This window comes from Gymnodraco acuticeps, unplaced genomic scaffold, assembly GCF_902827175.1.
Source record: "Gymnodraco acuticeps unplaced genomic scaffold, fGymAcu1.1, whole genome shotgun sequence".
Lineage (NCBI taxonomy): Eukaryota > Metazoa > Chordata > Actinopteri > Perciformes > Bathydraconidae > Gymnodraco > Gymnodraco acuticeps.
The window spans coordinates 599,421-618,747 of NW_022989750.1; the positions used below are offsets into that span (position 1 = coordinate 599,421).

Consider the following 19,327-nt stretch of genomic DNA (forward strand, 5'->3'; position numbering starts at 1 on the left):
AGCCTGAAATGCCAGGAAAGCTCCGCTCTGCTTCCCACAATGCAGTTCGGCGAAAAGTGACGTCACCCCATTCAAAGTGAATGGGCAGAAGCGTTGGAAACCGTTTTTGAAGCTGTCGAAGCTGTAGTGTGGACGGGCCGTAAGTGCAAGAGTTGACATTTGCAATCCAAGAGCTTTCTGTTGGAGTTTTCTATATGGATATAGTTGTACAGAATCAGGTTTTATAGCACAAGCTAACATGCTAGCCTTCTCCTGAAAATAAAGTTCAGGCAATCGGCTGGCACCTCTGTCTAGTGTGACATAGAGAATGGTCCAGAGAAGAATGTGCAACCTTGAATTTAAAAAGATGTAAAAGGGTTAAAGTTCAAACCTCCACCAAAAACAGGCAATACATATTTATTTGACCAATGCAAGAAGAGAAGAGACAGAAGTTTCTAGTCTGAGACATGTTTGCCTGTTTTTCCATCCGTCCTTAACAGTAGCATTTTTAATGTTTAACACAAGTCAAACTAAAAAGGAGACTTTGTAACTCTTAACCAAAGCAACCCTGCATGTGCAGTTTAGTTCTCTCTCACCGCCAGCAGTTTAGGGACGAACAGCCGGTGTCCCATCCCAAGGAGACCCATCGCCTTGCAGAAAGAGTCTGCTGAGGCCTCACTGCTGTTTGCCCTCTCCTCCGCATTTCCCTCTCCGTCCTCCAACGCCATGTGCACTGCTGGAAGGGGCCGGTGCGGGGTCAAGGAAGGTATAGAGGTAGGAGACGGCAGAGAGGAGAGTGGAGGAGATGGTGGTGGGGTGTGGCAGGGTGAGGGAGAGGGAGAGGGGCGGTCCCGCTCAGGGGCCAGGGTGGCAGATGACTCCAGCGTGTAGTCCGAACGTCCCAGTGGATTTCTTGTAGTTGTAGGACAGGTGGACTGGGAGCAGAGTTTATTCACCCTCAGCTGAGTTTTGTTGTGAGGTCACCCCCTAGTCAAAAAGAGTCCCGGGGTACGAGGTGACTGACCATCTGGGTGAAGGAGCTGATAACACCACATGAAGCAGTGTCCCAGGAATACACAGCAGACCGGGCAGGTTCCTTTTAATCTACTCCCCACAGAATATGGAGAAGTGGATGTCGGTGGATGCCACTCGGCTTGTACCACTGTCAGAGCCCGGTAACAACCACAAGATGAAACAAAACAACAGTCAGAAAAAGATGCATGGACGCTGCATTTGGCATAATGCTGAGTCTTCCAGTTACCTGCCAGACTCACTTTCAAATCTAGTCTCCCCGTGCCAAACTCCCAAAACCAATTCCAATACAGTATGCCGTTGCCTAGCAACAAAGCTTCTCAACACGTGGGCTGATGCTCCGGCAAACAGCAGTGATGGATAAGTATGCCACCTTTTTTTGTATTATTTTCTTTAGTTGTAAGACTTCAAAGCCAGAGAGAAAACCTCCCTCAGTCTACGCAACTGAGACTCCTTAATGCTCAAGGCTTCGTGCGGGCGTGACAACACATCAAAGCACTAGAGAGGTTTTGTACCCTGTTTTCAAACAGGAAGCCACACCAGGTGTGAAGCAGACAGGATTTAAAGCTTTTTTTGATGTAGAATGGTCTGAATTAACAGCATGAATCCTTTCATCTGAATAAACCCAATTTAAGCCTGAGCAGGCGGTCCTGAGGAGCGGGCAGAAGCTGTCGAAATGTGGTCTGTTTTCATGGGAGTGTGCCACTTTTCTGCCTTCCGGAGATGATGATGCATTCGTGTTTGCTTATGGCTGAGTGGATGCTGAACTCGTTGAGTCAGATTTAAGCCAATGATGCAAGAAAACCAAGATGAGCTTGGAAAGAGGTATAAAACCAGAGCGTATAACAATAGATTCTCTGTATCTTTGCTCTTCACCGATATGACCCTCTGATCTGAAGTCTCAGTAGATCCAAACCACTAGAGCAGTAACAACACAGTCCAGTCAGCAGCTCCAGTATGGACTCCAGTGTTTTTCACTCCGGCAGATATCCATCAGGAGCAGCATCCAGGCATCCGGTCTTTAATTAGTCAGCAGATTATTTATATGGAAAGCCAGCTTCTTCAGATGGAAACTCACTTCGGCCTCTCTACGACAAAGGCTGAATAGATGAGTGTAAGCATTAGTGTTCGAGTTATCAGGAGTGATGGTCGTAGCCAGCAGCTGGGGTGAGGCAAAGAAACCACACAGCGTTTCCTGTCCACCAGCTTTCCCTTTTCACTTACTCAGCCTTCCTAGCTTCCTCTTTGTTATGCTAACAGCTAATAGCTAGCAGTAAGCAGGGGCGGCTCCTTGGCAGAGTTCTGGGTGATGAACAGAGGTAGCATCATGACAAAATGCATCACCAGCCAACACAGAAGAAGAAAAGGTGGAGGTAGATGGGTGGCAGGAAAAGAAGACAGAGCTGTGGCAGAGAAGAAGCGTCAATGGGAGGTAAAGATGAGGAGGAAGAACAATTTTGAAAAACATAAACAGAGCTTCTCTCCTCCAGGTCCAGATTGCTAACGCTTTAGCTTATGCTCCTGTTGTGCACGGCGAGTGCTAAGCAGAAGAGGGAGGAAGGTGGACACAGATAGAGGGAGGGGTGATGCGAGCGGAGAGGAGAGCAGGATGGGTGGAGGGGGAGGAGGGAACCTCAGGGGAGAATGCCGTCATGCCTGGCCAATGAGAGGCAGGCAGTGGAAGCCCCTTCCACCCTCCTCACATCCTCATTTGTTCTCCATTCCCGACCATCGCATGCACCAAATCTTTCTCTGTCTGACACACACAATGCATTATTGCTCTGATATAGAGCAGGAGGGCTTTTTTTATTAACTCTGTATGATACGTTTAGAGAGCAAAGCCTGATTGAGCCGCACTAGGTAAAGAAAAATCGCTTTAGTAGTAGTAGTAAATAGTTTATTTATTATAGTGAGTATTTATATCATGGAAGGAACTGAAACATTTATTGTCTTTTTTTTATCATTATCAGGGCTATAGTTAAAAGTTTGTGTTGGAACATTTTATTAAATACTGGATCAGAATTCAATATTGGCAGATAATAGAATTTGAAGTATTGGTTTTCATGGCAAATTAAACTTGATTGGGGATAATATATATATTCTATGATTTTCTAACCCATATTTTCTATTAGCAACTATGATAAAAAACAATTGCCGTATCCATAATGGCTCTCACTGGATGATCATGTACATATACAGCCTCCATGAACCTTTTAATCATGTATTGATTTACTGATTTCCCTATGATTTTATGAATAGTCATGATGTTTTCAGGGGATGGCAAAAATAAAAGGGAAACCGAACAATTATCATTTTAGCATGGATCAACTAAAATGACCCATGTGTTACATGACTTCCAGATTAAACATAAAATAACGTTATTTTTGTATGTTAAACTTGATCTTTAAACTTGATCTTTAAAAAATAAAATAAATGAAAAATAGACTAGCTAAATAGCTAAAGGATTCTCTATTTAGTGCTTTAAAAATACTAAGACTGCATTACAACACAAATCCCGCTCTTCATTATCTGGATCTCTAGAAGTTTCAGCACGACTTCAACAAGTGCTGCACCATCAAATGAACGTCCACATTGACCAACGTGACACCGACATGCAATATGACGCAGTCATCGATCCATCCCACCACAAACAGATCTGATAACACAACAATTGGTTCTAAACCGTTCAGCTCTGAAGGAAACATAATTTCCAGACATGGAAAGTCAAGGCTTGACTACTGCAACGCTCTCCTCATCGGGACTCCTAGCGGGAGCCTTCAGAAGCTCCAATACGTACAGAACAGTGCCGTTAGGATCCTGATGAGGGTGAGAAAGTACAACCACATCATACCCGTCCTTCATTCCCTCCACTGGCTTCCTGTCTCGTTCAGGATTGAATACAAGATTGCACTGCTCGCCCATCAGTGCATCCACGGGAACGCTCCTCTATACCTGAAGGAACTTCTCACATCACAAACCTACACACGCAACCTCCGCTCCACAACTAACCATCTGCTTCGCCCCCCCCAGGACCAAACTCCGCACAATGGGGGATCGGGCTTTCTGTGCAGCTGCTCCTCGTCTGTGGAATTCCCTCGCAGACCACCTGAGGACTCCACAGACCACCTGAGGACTCCACAGACCACCTGAGGACTCCACAGACCACCTGAGGACTCCACATACCACCTGAGGACTCCACATACCACCTGAGGACTCCACAGACCACCTGAGGACTCCACATACCACCTGAGGACTCCACATACCACCTGAGGACTCCACATACCACCTGAGGACTCCACAGACCACCTGAGGACTCCACAGACCACCTGAAGACTCCACAGACCACTGACGCCTTTAAGAAAGGCCTAAAAACCTTTCTTTAAAAAAAGCCTCCGATTAAACTTTTGTTTCTTTTATTTGTTTCTTACGCCTCCTGTAGCACTTTGGGATTGCTTTTAGCAATGAAAGGTGCTTTACAAATACAATTTATTATTATGATGTTTGGAAATATTTATTTAGAACTCAGTACATTGTTGTACATTTCTTTAACAACCTTACACTTCACAACTTGTAACTTGTTTTTTCATCATATTGTTTTGTTTGCTCTTTTTATCTTGCATGTTTTTATTTGATGTATGTCTATTTTGTTGTATGTGCCTATGTTTTATATTTTCATGAAACCACATCTCAAATGGTTTACTTTTGAAAATGTATGAATTATGAGCAATCATTCTTACATTTTTGAACATCGGAAGGAACTCTATAAAAACTATGTATGCACCCTTACTTGCATATTAATGTTTAAAATGTAATTGCATTTGTTAATAATCTAGTAACTTCAGCTGAGGGCAGTGTGGGTATTATATACAAACTTTTTTTTACTATTAATCAATTATTACACTGCTCAAAACACATGCTACACCATAATAGTAAAACGATATATTGAAATGTATTATTTGCTGTTGTTGCAGCCTGCATCACATTCAACCTGCCATCTAATTTGTCTTAAATACAATCTGCCTCATTACTTCATGATGCAATTTCTGATTTGAGCACTAGAGGGCAATAACTGCCAACTCTCTGACCTCTTCCTAATGTGTTAGATTTAGGTACTAATGCAGCTCCTCACACAATGCCTCTTTTGCACAGTCATGCTTTCCAAAAGCTTTGCAGTTTTCCTCAGTGCTTTGATGTACACACATTTTCATAAATAACACTCTTATAAACTGCTCAAAACATCTGTGCATAACTACCATTTAATTTTTACATGCAATAATTGAAGTTAAGGAAAGAGTCCAGATTGGCTTTTTCTTAAATCCATGTTATATGGATAATGTGTCATCATATATAACAAATAGTACTAACCTTGAGCAGGGCCAGGGCTACGTTGAAAATGATGTTCAATCCCTGGAAGAGAGAGGACAATTAGATATGAATACAGAAAAGGTTTATGCAATTCATGTTTATCAGAATGTTTTAATGTTTCAGAGCATCAGTGTATATGTTTCTGATACACAACAATTTAATAAAAATATACACAGTATATAGAGTATTAAAGTTGACACATCATAAATGTCTTCATAATTACCCTTTAACAGTGCATGTATTTGTATATGAACTGCATTTGCACTGTAAATCGAGCATACATTATTTTTGTAAATCAGCAGCATAATTGAAAGGAAATATAAATGTACCCACTTTTTAAATGAAGCTCTATTGAGATAACTAACAAAAGATGTCTAAAAAACTGAGTTGCAAATAACAAGATAATAACACTTGAAAATAAACAGATAAAGTCCTAAATGTACATGTTTTGATCATATATGAATCACATACATACACTGTTTCTATTCACTGATTTACAGCATGCACATGAATTGCTGCGACTATGTGTTTTACCCTCCCTCTTTTGTTGACACAATGCTTCTGATTTTGACACAGAAAGAAAGAAAATGTGACGCTGATGTCAGCTCTGCATGGGAACACCCGTCTCCTTGGTCCCCATGACAACCAGTTCACATGGCAACACAGAGCTAAAAATATCTGGACGGCTCTAAAAATAACCGGAGATAGATAAAAGAGAGGGGGAGCTCTGCCTTCACACACCTTTGTTTGTAGGCCTCAAGATGGTGCTACAGTGCTGAAGCAGGATCAAAGGTGTGTAGGAGAGATAGGAAGATAATCTCTTAGTGTGTGTATGTGTTTGTGTATCTGAGCAAGACAGATTTAAGGGGAGAAACTGGGATAAACATGCAGACAACGAAAACATCATGACTTGGACTGGGAATGTGACAGGGCGATGGACCAGGTAGGAGTTAAGTGTTGAAATAACGTGCATATCATAAGTGATATTGATACGCAGCACTACAATAGTTACTGGTAACCTCAGTTTATGACCTCAAAAATATCATGCGACATCAAGCTGTGAGCTTGGGACTCCCTACAAATCAGTGGAAATTATGATTTTTAAACCCATGTATTCCCACCTTAAAAAAAGCTGATAAGGGACAGAAAAAACATCTCCTCTTTCCTCCTCATTGAGAAATTCTGGATCTAGCCTCAGTGTTATCACTTTGGCATCTGTTCCCCCGTTAGAGGGGGACTTCAGAGAAATGGCTGACACAGCGTTAGTGATTGCAAAACAAACAATACCTGGTACTGTGTTCAGATATGTAGGTTATGACTCTGCAACTGTTTTGAAAATTGTAAAACTTAGCTCGCAAAATACTGACACACCGGTTAAAGTATTATAAGATTGGGTCATGGAATGAGAGGCAGCAGAAGAAAAAAAAAGACCTGCAGTAAAAAAGACAATAACAAAAAACTATGAGAGAGAAACATGATAGAGGGAAGAAGCAATAAAAAGTCGGAAACGATGATGGAGAGGGGGGCAGACAGAGAAGGATGCAGGAGATGAGAACTGGTTTAACGAGCAGATTCTCATCATGCGGCTCATTGGGTGAGAAAGACCTGGGAAACTTTTAATTGTCCTGCCTGGGGCCAATAGGAGGACACAGAGAGGCGGGGAAGGACAGAGAGAATGATGGGGGGAAGAGGAAACAAATATGGCATTTTGGCTTTTAATGTTTATGTAATGAAAAATGTCAAACCAATAAAGAAATATATTTGAAAATCACTACTTAACTAATTCCACCCATGTGTCTCTTTAATTTGAACACAAACATATCAAATTGAAGGGTGGTGAATTCTTAGTCATGGTGAGATGTAAGGACAGTCTGATTCAGTGGATCACACTATTTTGCTGTGTCACTTGGCATGGTGTAACTCAAGGCTCTGTTCATGGTCCCTTGTTACTTTGAGTTCTACGCTTCAAAAACATAATTTTTTCTTACATTATGACACATGCATGGTTCAACATTTAGAGGTTAAATAACTAAACATTATTTTTTTCCCTATTCTTTAACAATGAAGAAGGACTCTAAAGAACTGCAAAAAATATGATAATGATGATAACGGTTCAACTATGGAGCATTGACGGATTTGTTTGTTTTATAGTTTTACAAGTTTTGTATCTATACCATGTGTCAGATAGTCAAAGTGATTTCAAGTAGTCACTTCAAGACACATACAACAACTGTTTAACAGAGTTCAATGTGTTTTTTTAACTTTTCGATCATACAAGCTCCTGTGATAATATGTACAGTTCTCTAGAATTTTAAAGTTAAAAAAGTTTTTGCAGAATATCACAGAATACTTTTTTAAATCATCTTTATCCTTATATTCATTCCTAAATATTGAGTCATGAGCCGCTTTCACACCGCAGGACTTGCCGTACTTTAGTGCCGGCACTAAAGTACCACGGCACTGAATCCGCCAGGGTGCTAGTGCCAATCGCATTCACACTGCAGTACTTTCCCTGAGGCAAGATTACGCTGACGTCACTTCGTCTTCTTCTTCTCTGGGTTTACTGGCAGGCCGCAAAACCACTTCACGGCGAGTACAAAAAAAAACGAGAGAAGAAGAACTACACGGGGGAGGGGGTATAAAGCCCACCCGCTGTATGAGGCGTTTGTTTACTTTCCGACTTCAGACATGATGGAGTTCATAAGGGTAATAAGGGTAATTTACAAATAAAATACCCCATTATAACAATGGACTTTATCTTTATGTATTTATTATATATTACCCCCTCAGGCTGATTTTGGAAAAGGACATTAACCCTTGTTTGGTGTTTTTCCCTTATTTATCTAAAACAAATGACATGATAAATGACTTGTGTTTATGTGTGTAAGACTTGTGTTTCTGCCCCTGCCATTGCTGCACAAGGTTGCAACATTGTAGATACATTCAACCACCGACACCTGTCTGCTCTCACATTCTTCTATTCTGCAAATTTGGGGTGGGACACAATAAATAAAGCTTCGCCAGTTTGTTTGTTTTATTGCACAGTCAAGACATAACAATAACGGCATCACGCTGTTCCAGGTGTGTCGTATGCATGTAAATTGAAGTTAAATAAAAGTGTGAAATGTAAAATAAAGTAGTTTCAAAACAATGTAACAGTGGCAATATATATAGCAGCAGACACACCTTAGTGCAAGTTAGGTGTCAGTATTAAAAAACAGTGGCAATATATATATATAATAACAATAGAAAATCGTTACCACTCTTATTATTGTGGTCTTTAATTTTTTTATAGTCCTGCCTGAGTTTCTTTATTTTTACCCGGCATCCGTGTGCACTGTGCACGATTCTCAGCTCAAGTAGCTTTTGCGAACATCGCTCAAAAACATTTGGAGTTGGGAACTGCTTTCTGTAGAAGCTGCTGCATCCCGTCCTCAGAGTAAATTGCCAGAAGCACCGACACTTCCTCATCATTCCACCGCTCCGGTGTTGTAGTACGTGTGGTCATAACTGCTTTAAAGTACAACAAAACTACTCGCTCAGATGTGGATGTGGTTTTGTAGCGAGGAAAAAAATGGCTGCCTAACAAAACAAAAAATCAGAGTCTAACGGGGCGTGGTTTGCAATTCGCCCAGCCAATAGAAATAGAATAGAAATTGGCACTCTTTTATCACCAGGTTCGTACCACCTCTCTAGCAGGGACTGACAATGGCCAAAAGAGTTCCCGGCACTGAGTAGTCCCGGCGGTGTGAACGCGACATTATTGGTCGAACCAAAGTACCAGGGAAAGTCCTGCGGTGTGAATGCGGCTAAGGAGTGACAGAAAAGGGCTGTTGATTGGTATCGGGTCAAATGGTCCTAATGACATTACATCCATGATATTATCAGCCTTTAAAAGCCTGATTACCACACCTCTATTGATTACATTGGTAAGATATTAGACAAGGTGATGCATAAGTGCTGGTATAGCTTTGCAGTAAGTGCTCCCTACCGACTCTTAGCTGTTCAGTTTTACATCCTTACTCCCCCTCTCATCTTTCTAGAAGGTGGACCCTCCCCACATTGGACAATGTCTACTAGATCACTCTCCATATACTCAACGAAAAAAGAAGTGCAGTGAGCTACATTATACCTCACAGAGCAGCAGGTCAGTGATGTGGAAAACCATGCACAGGGGGAACTTGGCAGTGAAGAGTGTGAGGAACCACTGGGAGGCGTACATGTGTGCCTCCAGGTTCAGCTCCTGGAAGTGGGACCACAAGTCTGGAAGCTGCTCCTGTGGGAGCAAAAATAAAGAGAACAAGGGTACATTTGAGATAAAAGAGCAGTTACAAGACTAGAGAATATGGCTTTTTTATTTCAATTTGACATCTCATTTTTCCTCATTCTTTATTAAATCATGCTGTCTTCCTGTACCCTCTTTTAAGCACCCCAAGAACAAAATAAAAAGTTGTAAAAAAGCCATTCAGTCCCAGCTGCCGAACAAATACATTTGATATAAATAGTAGCACACATTGTTAAAACTTCCAGTAAATACATAAAAATGGATATGTACTTTATTATACAAAACAATTATATTCACACAATTTGCTGCTGTTTTATTATTTTATTATTCTGTTCAGTCTATTCGATTAGGGTTTCTAAATTTGTTCTATTTGAGTCAAACTAAATAGTCGCTCTTTTCTCCCAATGTTCATTCTTATTTGTCTCTTTTGATTTTTTATAAGATTGATAACAAGAGGAGAATAAGGCAGCTGTCATTTTGAAGTTAAAAGTCTTAGCATCCATACATGTACAGTGATTGAACGATTAAATAAGCCAGATAGCGATCCACTTTGACCAACATTTACCGTGCTATATCACACCTGACACGAGCAGATGGTGAGCTGTGCACTAATAGTTAGCAGTCAATGCTAACATCCTTACATTGATCACATTTGGTCAATGCTAACCAAGTTCATCTTGATTCTGTAAGACACCTGCTATCAGGGCCAGGATGGATATCAGGACCCAATTCAACTTTGCTCAGTGAGTGGATTTAGGCTGTAATACCTGAGTGCGAGGAAAGTTACCCAGCGGCAGGATTATCAGCCTCAACAGACAGAAAGAATGGTGTCTCAAACACAACAACCTATGTGTCCTCTATTATAATTATTATATGTGACCATGACGAGTCAACAACAAACATGTCGTCCCCCTCAGATGATGCAATCCCTGGAAACAAGTGCTACATTTTTGAATATTTCCCTTGCTTTTACGGAAAATGCAAATACATTTTGTAAAGCTATTTGTCCCATCTGCTAGTCTTTTCTTCTTAGTGGCAGCCAGTATGTGTAATCCCACAAACCATCCATTCAATCATTAATTAATTAAATAAAACAGCCAAATGGATTCTCAAGAAAGTAGAAATGTTGTTGTAATCTAGTGTAAATTAACATTGTTGAGACCAGTCTAGTAGAATTGCCAAATATTGTAGTATAAAGCAACGGCCAAGTCAAAATGACGAGCAAAATACTCAAAACTGGTGGCCATAACATATATGTACCGTATATGGTTATTACATAAACTAAAGATAAAATAAAAGGAATACAGTGAAGAGACCGAGTCCTCCTACTGTCTGTTCTTCCACTCAGGCTTATCTTCAGAGCATTATGTTACTTTCCATTGCATTGTAGTACAGTATCATTACATATTAAGTTATTCATTATAAAGCATTGCATCACTAACCTGCATCAGCCTCTCCAGCTGGTAAAACTTACAGTGAAGATCCTCAAAGTTGTTTTTGTAGAGCGCTCTGAGGCCATACTCATACATGATCTTCACCAACACACAGAAGGCCTGTTCCTCTGGCATCTGAAACCATATGAATAACAATTAACCAGGAACATGTGCAGATTTCCACATGACAGTGGATGTTCACGCAGTCTTCAAAACAAGATACAGACACATTTAATTATCCTGCGTTATTTGACTGGCTCCAAATGAAGCTAGAATGACAAGATGAATGAAAAGGTGTGAATGGCATCCAGTTGGTGCCTGGAGAATTTTGATTTCATGTGATGCTTTATTGTCTCGAAGCTAAGAGGCATGAGAGTATCTTAAAACTGTGTGTGTCTGTTTGGGTATATGGACCACACACACACACACACACACACACACACACACACACACACACACACACACACACACACACCCACACACACACACCACACCACACTACCACACACACACACACACACACACACAACACACACAACACACACACACACACACCACAACACACTATCACACACACACACAACATCACACACACACAACACACACACACACACACACACACACACACACACACACACACACACACACACACGACACACACACACACAACACACACACACACACACACACACACACACACACACACACACACACACACACACACACACACACACACACACACACACACACACACACACACACACGATATTGAATCAGAGTGACAGTATGTGTTTGGGACTGAATGGGCTCCTGCAGGTAAACCTGAACCCCTATTAATATTCCTGACATCCCCTCTATAACCTCTCCCTTCTTCCTCCTGTCTTCCTCCTCCACCTCCTCCTGTATAACCTCTCTTTCTTTTACTGCTGCTGTCCCATTTATCTCTCCCCCTCCTTCTCTGTAACTTCATCCTTATTTACTCCTCCACTCTGTACATCGTGATGTGTCTTCACTAAACTCATCCATAGTTATCCTACCATTTATTCTAACGACCCCACCCCTCCTTTGACCTATCTTTCGCTCTCCACTCTTCTTCCCCCTCTTTAACCTCAGCTGCCCTTGTGATTAGGATTTGAACCAAACTTCCCATTTCCATTTGGGACTGCCGCCTCCATGTGTCTACTACACCTCTGTCTCTCCTCCATCTGTCTTTATACACTTTCCCGAAATAAAGATTTTGGATGCCTTTTACAAGTTGCAGCCCCTTTTGAACAGACAAGACACACTGCACAACAGTTACATGTGCATTGGGATTGGACTATAGAGCAGAAGTTACTTTAAGAAATGTGTCAATGACCTTGAAAAAGATGTGAAGTGAATGATTACCTTGTCCAGCCCTTTCCAACTTTACATTTTCTGCTATGAATCTCTTATGCTTTCAGCTTTACCTTCTTCGCATTCTCTAACCCACCTCTATTCATCAACATCATTCTTTTATGAAGTGTTTCATTACAGTGGTCAGCCAGAGACGTTCTTTCTGTCTCCCTCTCAGCTTTATTTTATTCTCTTATATTGTCTCGCCTCTGCTTTATTTCACCCAGCACAAGCTAGACTTGGTTTCTATAGATGCAGAGATGTGTAGGTGCAGCTGCACAATGCTAAGCTATTTTTTTTTTGTTTGTATAACTGCTGCTCAAGACGTCTGTAGCATCAAGGTTACATTCCAGCAGCTCCAAAGAGTTTCACTTTTGAAGTCATGGTGCAAAGAAAAAGTTATTCTTACAAAGTAGACTAAATAACATAATCACATGATATCTATGTTGTTTTTGTTCATCACAGGTTAGTGTGCATGTGTGTATACATTGTCATCAATCTGATGCATCTTTTGACCATGAAACTACAGGCTCAGTGGACAGATTGTTGATGAGTTTACTCACATGCAGCAGGAGAACAGCAGCGAGGAACGACTGACCCTGGCAATAACCAATTTCCTCATCATAGACGGAGTAGGCCTGCGAGAGATAAACAAAAGGAGAGAGGAGCGAAATTCATTTGGTGAGTCTATCAGCAAGGCATCAGAGGTCACCTAGATTAGTCAAGGTTGTTTACAATGCATTAATAAAGCTGTGATTTAAAAACCCTCTAACCTTATAGAAAATACTTGGACTCTTAAAGCCAAGGTTGGTAATGTGTAGAAACATCCGTTATATCTTTTAAAACTTGGGTACATTTCAGGATCAAATGTGACTAGTGATGAATTATACACAATCTTTATTTACAAAAGGTTTTAATGATAAAGCAAGGGCACATCAACTCAGACAATTCTAAAAGCCAATTTAAACTCAACTAATCTAAATGAGCCACTTTTGTATATGATATGTTTCCTTTTCTTTAGGTGACACAAGACCAAGGGTTCCCTCGTTAATAAAATGCAGGTAAATCAGACAAAATATGATCTCAGCTTTTCAGGTTTGAAATTATGTGATTACGTTTTTTTTTTTGTCCAAATGTAACAAAACCACCATTGTGTCCCAGCCTTGTTACATATTTTGTTCAATGCAGAGACATCATTATATACATCCTTAAACTCTGAGAGGCTTGCATATACATGTTATCACCATCATTGGCATGTGGCATATTATCTTTATATTATTATTTACCCGGTAACCTGTATGGTTTTCTGACACTCCTTGTCTTACAGTTTCACACTAAGGGGCCCGAAGTTCACCCACAATGTGATTCAGTTACACCCGTCAATGAACAACTCCAGTGGAGCAGCTGGGGAATACAGTGTCTTGCATTTCAGTGTTGAGTGAGGGGTGAGTAGCAGCACTTGGTTTAACAGTGAGTCAGTTTAACCTCCTACATAAAACCATGAATAATGCTGCTAAAGTTATTTGTTGTCTAGTAAAGGTTATAGAAGCAAGAGTCTGGATAAGAACAGTGAATAACTATGTTTACTCATCATGAAGAATGGGTTTCCTATGACTACGCAGTTTGATAATATTGTTAGCATGTTGGATTCCCTTTTCAGAGTTAAGAACAAGTAATCTCTGCCCAATTTCATTCAAAACACTTAGTGCCTTAATCTAGATCTCCCAAGCACTTTCATTTTTCAGAGGAATTTCCCTGGGGACTGTCTTTGTTTTATTTCTCTTTGTCATTGTCGACTTATCTCCTCTTTCGATCTTTATAAGGTATCTATTCACTAAAAGTCTCTGTTTCTGATAACATAACATCAAGGCCACTGAAATAAACTTTTTAAAGGACAAGTACAGCAGGAGAATAATAAAGGAGCAGAACAATGATCTTACAGACAAACTAAGAACTGGAAAAAAATGTGTTTTCTTTATAATTTTGCTGTGTTTAGGGTTAGGGTAACTCGAGTCAAGACACACAAAAAAACGTTGTTGTCCAATGTCCCATATAAGAAACCTGTCTGCTTCCATCTTTAAAGCATGCAAGACCAACCAAGAAGAGTAACCTTCATATGACCGTTCAGGAGAGGCGCCGTCTCAAAACGGCTGGTAGTTGACACATCCACCAATCATGCTAATGAGCAAACAGACATCCAAGGAGAGGCAAAAAGTGATGAAGAACACATCCCACCATTTTTACTATCTGCAAACATCCTTACAAGACATGAGTCAGAAGAAGAGTTGGAAGAATTTTATATGAACTCTAAACATTAAATTGTTGTAAGTCCAATGCCTGCCTACACGTGGTGCACTTCAAATGCTTTTGCTTTAAAAGCTTTTTAATGCTTTACATTCAGCTGGGTTCAATATCTTCCTCAGATATTTTGGCAGCATGCTCAATTTTTGATTGACGTTCATTTTAACAAGAGTCAAAGCTCCGCACATTGGGTTAAAACATATCTCCCCATTTACAAGGTTGATAAATGAGTGTGGACACTCAGAGCTCCACTGCTGGTCTGTTCGGCTAATTTGGGGTTTGATGTGGAGGTAATGGAGAATTCTTGTGGAGCTGTCTGAGGTGTAATCTACAAATTGACATGCTTGATGGAGTGTAGCATTCAAATGTCCCCAAACTCGGCTGGAAGAAAGGCACGCTGACAGATGGATGGGGGAGGTCCTGGTGGGTGAAATCTAAATGTGTTAGCCTGAGCAGATAATAGGCTCAGAGGGGTGGATTGTTACCATCTATACTCCTGGTTTCCCACAGCTAATCATTTTTCTTATATGTGTATATCTTTGGAGAGCACTTTGGAGACAGTACAATGTCTTAATAAACACAAGTGTGGGTTCATCATGGCTGGCACATGAACACCACTGCACTTTTTTTGTCAGGTATCATTTTTACAAATTACCTGATAGTATTTAGAACGTTTTTATTCCATTGTATGTATTCAGTAGGTCATGGGTTGATCCTGCAGCTATTGGAATGACGCATATATTTTTGCTGTGTTTTAAGGTATATTTCTAGGCACTGCATGCCTTTATTAGACAAAACATCGTTACGAGATAACAGGAAATGAGGACAGAAAGATTGTTATGACAGGTCCCCAGCTGGAGGAGAACCAGGTACGTTATGGTTCATTCTTAAAGCTTTCACCTTTGGCTCACCAGGGAATCCCAGGGAATGAAGTACTTCATAGACTTGCTGTTTATTAATTACTGAATAAGATTATGGACATGTGGGAACATTAAAGCTTTGAATGATAAGACTTTGCAGCCTGAAATCTTGTATCCATTACAGCTACATTACCGTTGTCTTACTTTAGTAAATCAAATCTTAGTGTCAGTTTCAGAATAAAAAGGGCTTCTGAGAAGTAAATCTCGATCTAAGAAAGTCTGCTCGCATTGTGTTCACAAGTATACACAGATGTGATCCGGATGGTGGTCACCAGGATTTGAGCTAGAATCCTGAATAATGTGTGCATGGAAACACTCAGTGATTACTGGGATATGCAACATTAGCCAGGTTGATGAGGCGTTCTCATGTTTGCTTTTCCCCCCCTCTTTGTTTAAGGTTTTGTTTCCATGGAAATATAGCAGATATTCTCCTAATCCATTTATCTGAGAGTTACAGGTTTTGAATCCCCACACCAGCTGGAAGGATAAAGCTCCCCTCTCCCCTGAAACCCACTCTCAGAGTCTTGGGTGAGGCAGCTTACACCTGACTGCTCCAGCAGACCCTTCTGAGTGACAGCCAGTCCATGTCATAGGTTATACAGGTTACCAGGAAGTGTGACTGAGTGGAGCATTTGAGAATGAAACAAATTGTGCACGGAGCTCTGGGAACCTTGGGGCTTATTACTGAGTAGGGTATGAAGATGAATATAAACTTTGTCCTGGATTCTCTGTGCCTGTAACCCACTCATGCCTCAAGATCCAACCAACCTTATCAGCAGTAAATCTACATGGATTTGCATACAAATGAAGGCTGGCTCACCACTGACCTAGTTGGGTCCAGACTGGATGCTAACCTTCCCTGACAGGTGCTCCCAGAGCGCTGACCGGCCAAACTCCGCAGCAGCAGGAAATACAACGGAGCAAAAGTTTTCTTCATCAACCTCAAACTAACTTTGTTTAATGATTTCTCTGCCGTTACTTAATAGGCTATACTCGATCAGTGAGCCATTTTTGAAGATTATCCAAGAAATGTATTCTAGAGACCCAATTTTTCTCAATAGCAGTTATATTTAGATCACTCCCAACCTTTGTAAACTATTAATCTGTATTCTTAACCTGTTAAGCCCTGATCCTGTTTATCAGGTTTCAGGCTCGAAAATGACATGCCCATAACAAATGACCATATCTTCACTTCTAAAAAGGGGTAAATTAATAATCTTTTTTCTCAAAGCAATGATACACCTTTGAGTTGGATGTAGAGGAGTCAGAATCAATATAGATGTTTTTATTTTTAAAGTAAATTCATATTGAACATAGTAACAAAAATTAAATTATAGTTTCCGTCCAAAAAACCCCCATTACTTCTAGTGAAAACCACCCTTGAATGATGAGATAGTAGACAAAAAGCTTTAGGAATCCAAACAATAACATAATAAGTACCCTGTATCAAGATCGATGCAAAACAAGTGACATTTCACCTTTTTAGAGAGATTTAGAAAGAAAAACCCACCTCTGGGGTCATTTGGGTGTATTTGCCATATCTCTGGCACCCATCGGTCGATCTTGGTGATTGACACCTCTTTTGAACCGTTGGAGCCAATAGAATCGAGGGGAAGTTCCTAAATCCATCTAAACATTACCATTGGTGAATAAGAGTGATGTTCAGCCAGCACGCCCAAAACCGGAAGCTGGGTTACAGCTCTCATACACTCTATATGAAAACTACGTTTTCTGCCATAAATATGATGATGGATTATCAGTAATCATTTCAAAGTGACCCAGAGACATTGAATTAAACTTCAGCAGCGTTTAAATGCGTTTTAATGCCCTTGAACACAACTTTTGATCAGAACAGCAAAGGTAAGATGTATTTGCCGTTTGGTCCCGTAAAGTGTCTTTGCTTGCCTTCGCTGCTGCGAGTTGTGGTCGCACAGTGATGATACTTATACCATTGGAATCTGTGGAATCTCAGCTTTTCTTATGATATCTAGTTTGTGCAGATCCGATGAAGTATAAAAGATTGCTACCGTGAGTTATGTTCTAAGTGCCTTAGCACCCTTTCGCTTAGTGCTAATTCAGACGTTCGGTGTTAGAGTTGTGTTTTGTTTAGGTAAAAATGGTTCATATCGTCAGTTAGCTGAGTTTCTTCCCGTTAAGTGGGTATGACACATTAATAGGTTGTTAAATGTTAAGAAGCCCTGAGACACAGTTTCGTGAATATTGTTGTTTTTAGCCCCTGCCCCCAGGCTTAACTTAAAGCTCACCTATTATCCTATATTTGAACAATATATTATAGGGCCATATCTATACAAAACATGTCTCTGAAGTGTTTTGCTCCAAATGCCAAACAGATCACCCATTTTAGCCATGCCTCATAAATCTCTATTTCCGCCCTGTTACAAAATGCTGATTCTGGGTCTGTAGCTTCAAATGTTACCTGAGCTGCTGCTGGCCACGCCCCTTTGGAGCACATGCAAGTGGTGAGCTCTGTGAAGAGAAGGCTGTCTACTCTACCGGCAGAAACTCAGCTAAACGCTGCTGTGATTAAACGCCATATTATGTTCCAAACCACATCAAGCATTATTCCTGAAACAGCATGGAGCTCAAACGCTTTCTCTCTTGCGGGTTTACCACAAAGAGAGTACCTTTTATATCCGGCTTCTTTACACATATTCTCTCCAGTACAGCTTTAGCTCTGAGTGTTAGCGATGCTTGCTAATGTAAACAAAGACCATAGTACGCATTGTTTCTGATACAGCACATAGCTTGACATGTTCTTTATTCAGTGTTTACCACTAGAACAGTGCCATTATATGTATTATATATTTAACAACTTTACTCCAAGTCCCTCTCGTAGACATCCTGCTGAATACACATACACACAGCTGCGGGAGGGGATTCAGCTAGCCGACTGTATATGGAGACGATAGGTTGGGCCGTGGGCAGAACGTTGCCAGGAGTTCAATGTAAAGCTAGCCCACATTTCAGTAATGACGTCGAGTTCTCAGCTCCGTTGTACCCTCGTTTTTAGAGATGTGGGTAAGGAGGAAAAGAGAGAGGGTTGTATTTTCTGACACTTTGTGAGTCTCCTTACACACATATTTATGTATAAAATACATCAAAAAGTGCATTTTGAATAATAGGTGACCTTTAAATCAAACACGCTGATTTGATATTTAGTTTTCTAAGCATAGAAAGATGCCTTGTTCTTGTTCATAGCCTCAGACAACCTTAGAAGAGAACAGTGACATAGATTAATATTGGCTTTAATACAGATTACAGTAGTGCTGACCTTGGCTTTTGTCTGAATAAAATTAACCGTGTGTCTGCACAGATAATAACCTCAGGATGTGAGTCCACTGGGACCCTCTCCTTGAAGCACTTATTTCTCACATTCATTGTAATGAAAAGGAAGCTAAATGCCTTCTTTCTTTTTATTTTGAATGGTACCAAGCTTTATTCACAAAAGGTCAGCATCAAATATATTGTATGCATGATTTTGTATGGCTGGCTTTAAAAGTACAATGTGTAAGATGGGGCCAGAAATAATGTTTAAAAGATCGAAAAAAATAACATTATCATCATTCAGTGATGTGCAGCAGTAACAGTTTTTTACGTTATGTCAAATACGTCTATAT

General features: G+C 40.5%; 1 protein-coding gene across 4 annotated transcripts in view; it reads right to left on the reverse strand.

The window, feature by feature from the left end:
• The window catches only part of rabgap1l (RAB GTPase activating protein 1-like), a 124,112-nt gene that overhangs the window by 25,836 nt on the left and 78,949 nt on the right, over positions 1 to 19,327 (reverse strand). For 3 of the 4 annotated variants that reach the window (XM_034204195.1, XM_034204272.1, XM_034204111.1), the window contains exons 15-18: positions 13,032 to 13,106; positions 11,104 to 11,229; positions 9,509 to 9,652; positions 5,377 to 5,418 (exon numbers count right to left, since the gene is read on the reverse strand). In XM_034204195.1, the coding sequence (XP_034060086.1) occupies positions 5,377 to 5,418; positions 9,509 to 9,652; positions 11,104 to 11,229; positions 13,032 to 13,106 (387 nt within the window). Of the gene's footprint in view, positions 1 to 575; positions 2,655 to 5,376; positions 5,419 to 9,508; positions 9,653 to 11,103; positions 11,230 to 13,031; positions 13,107 to 19,327 lie in introns of those variants that run through there. The other variant, XM_034204358.1, reaches the window with a different exon arrangement.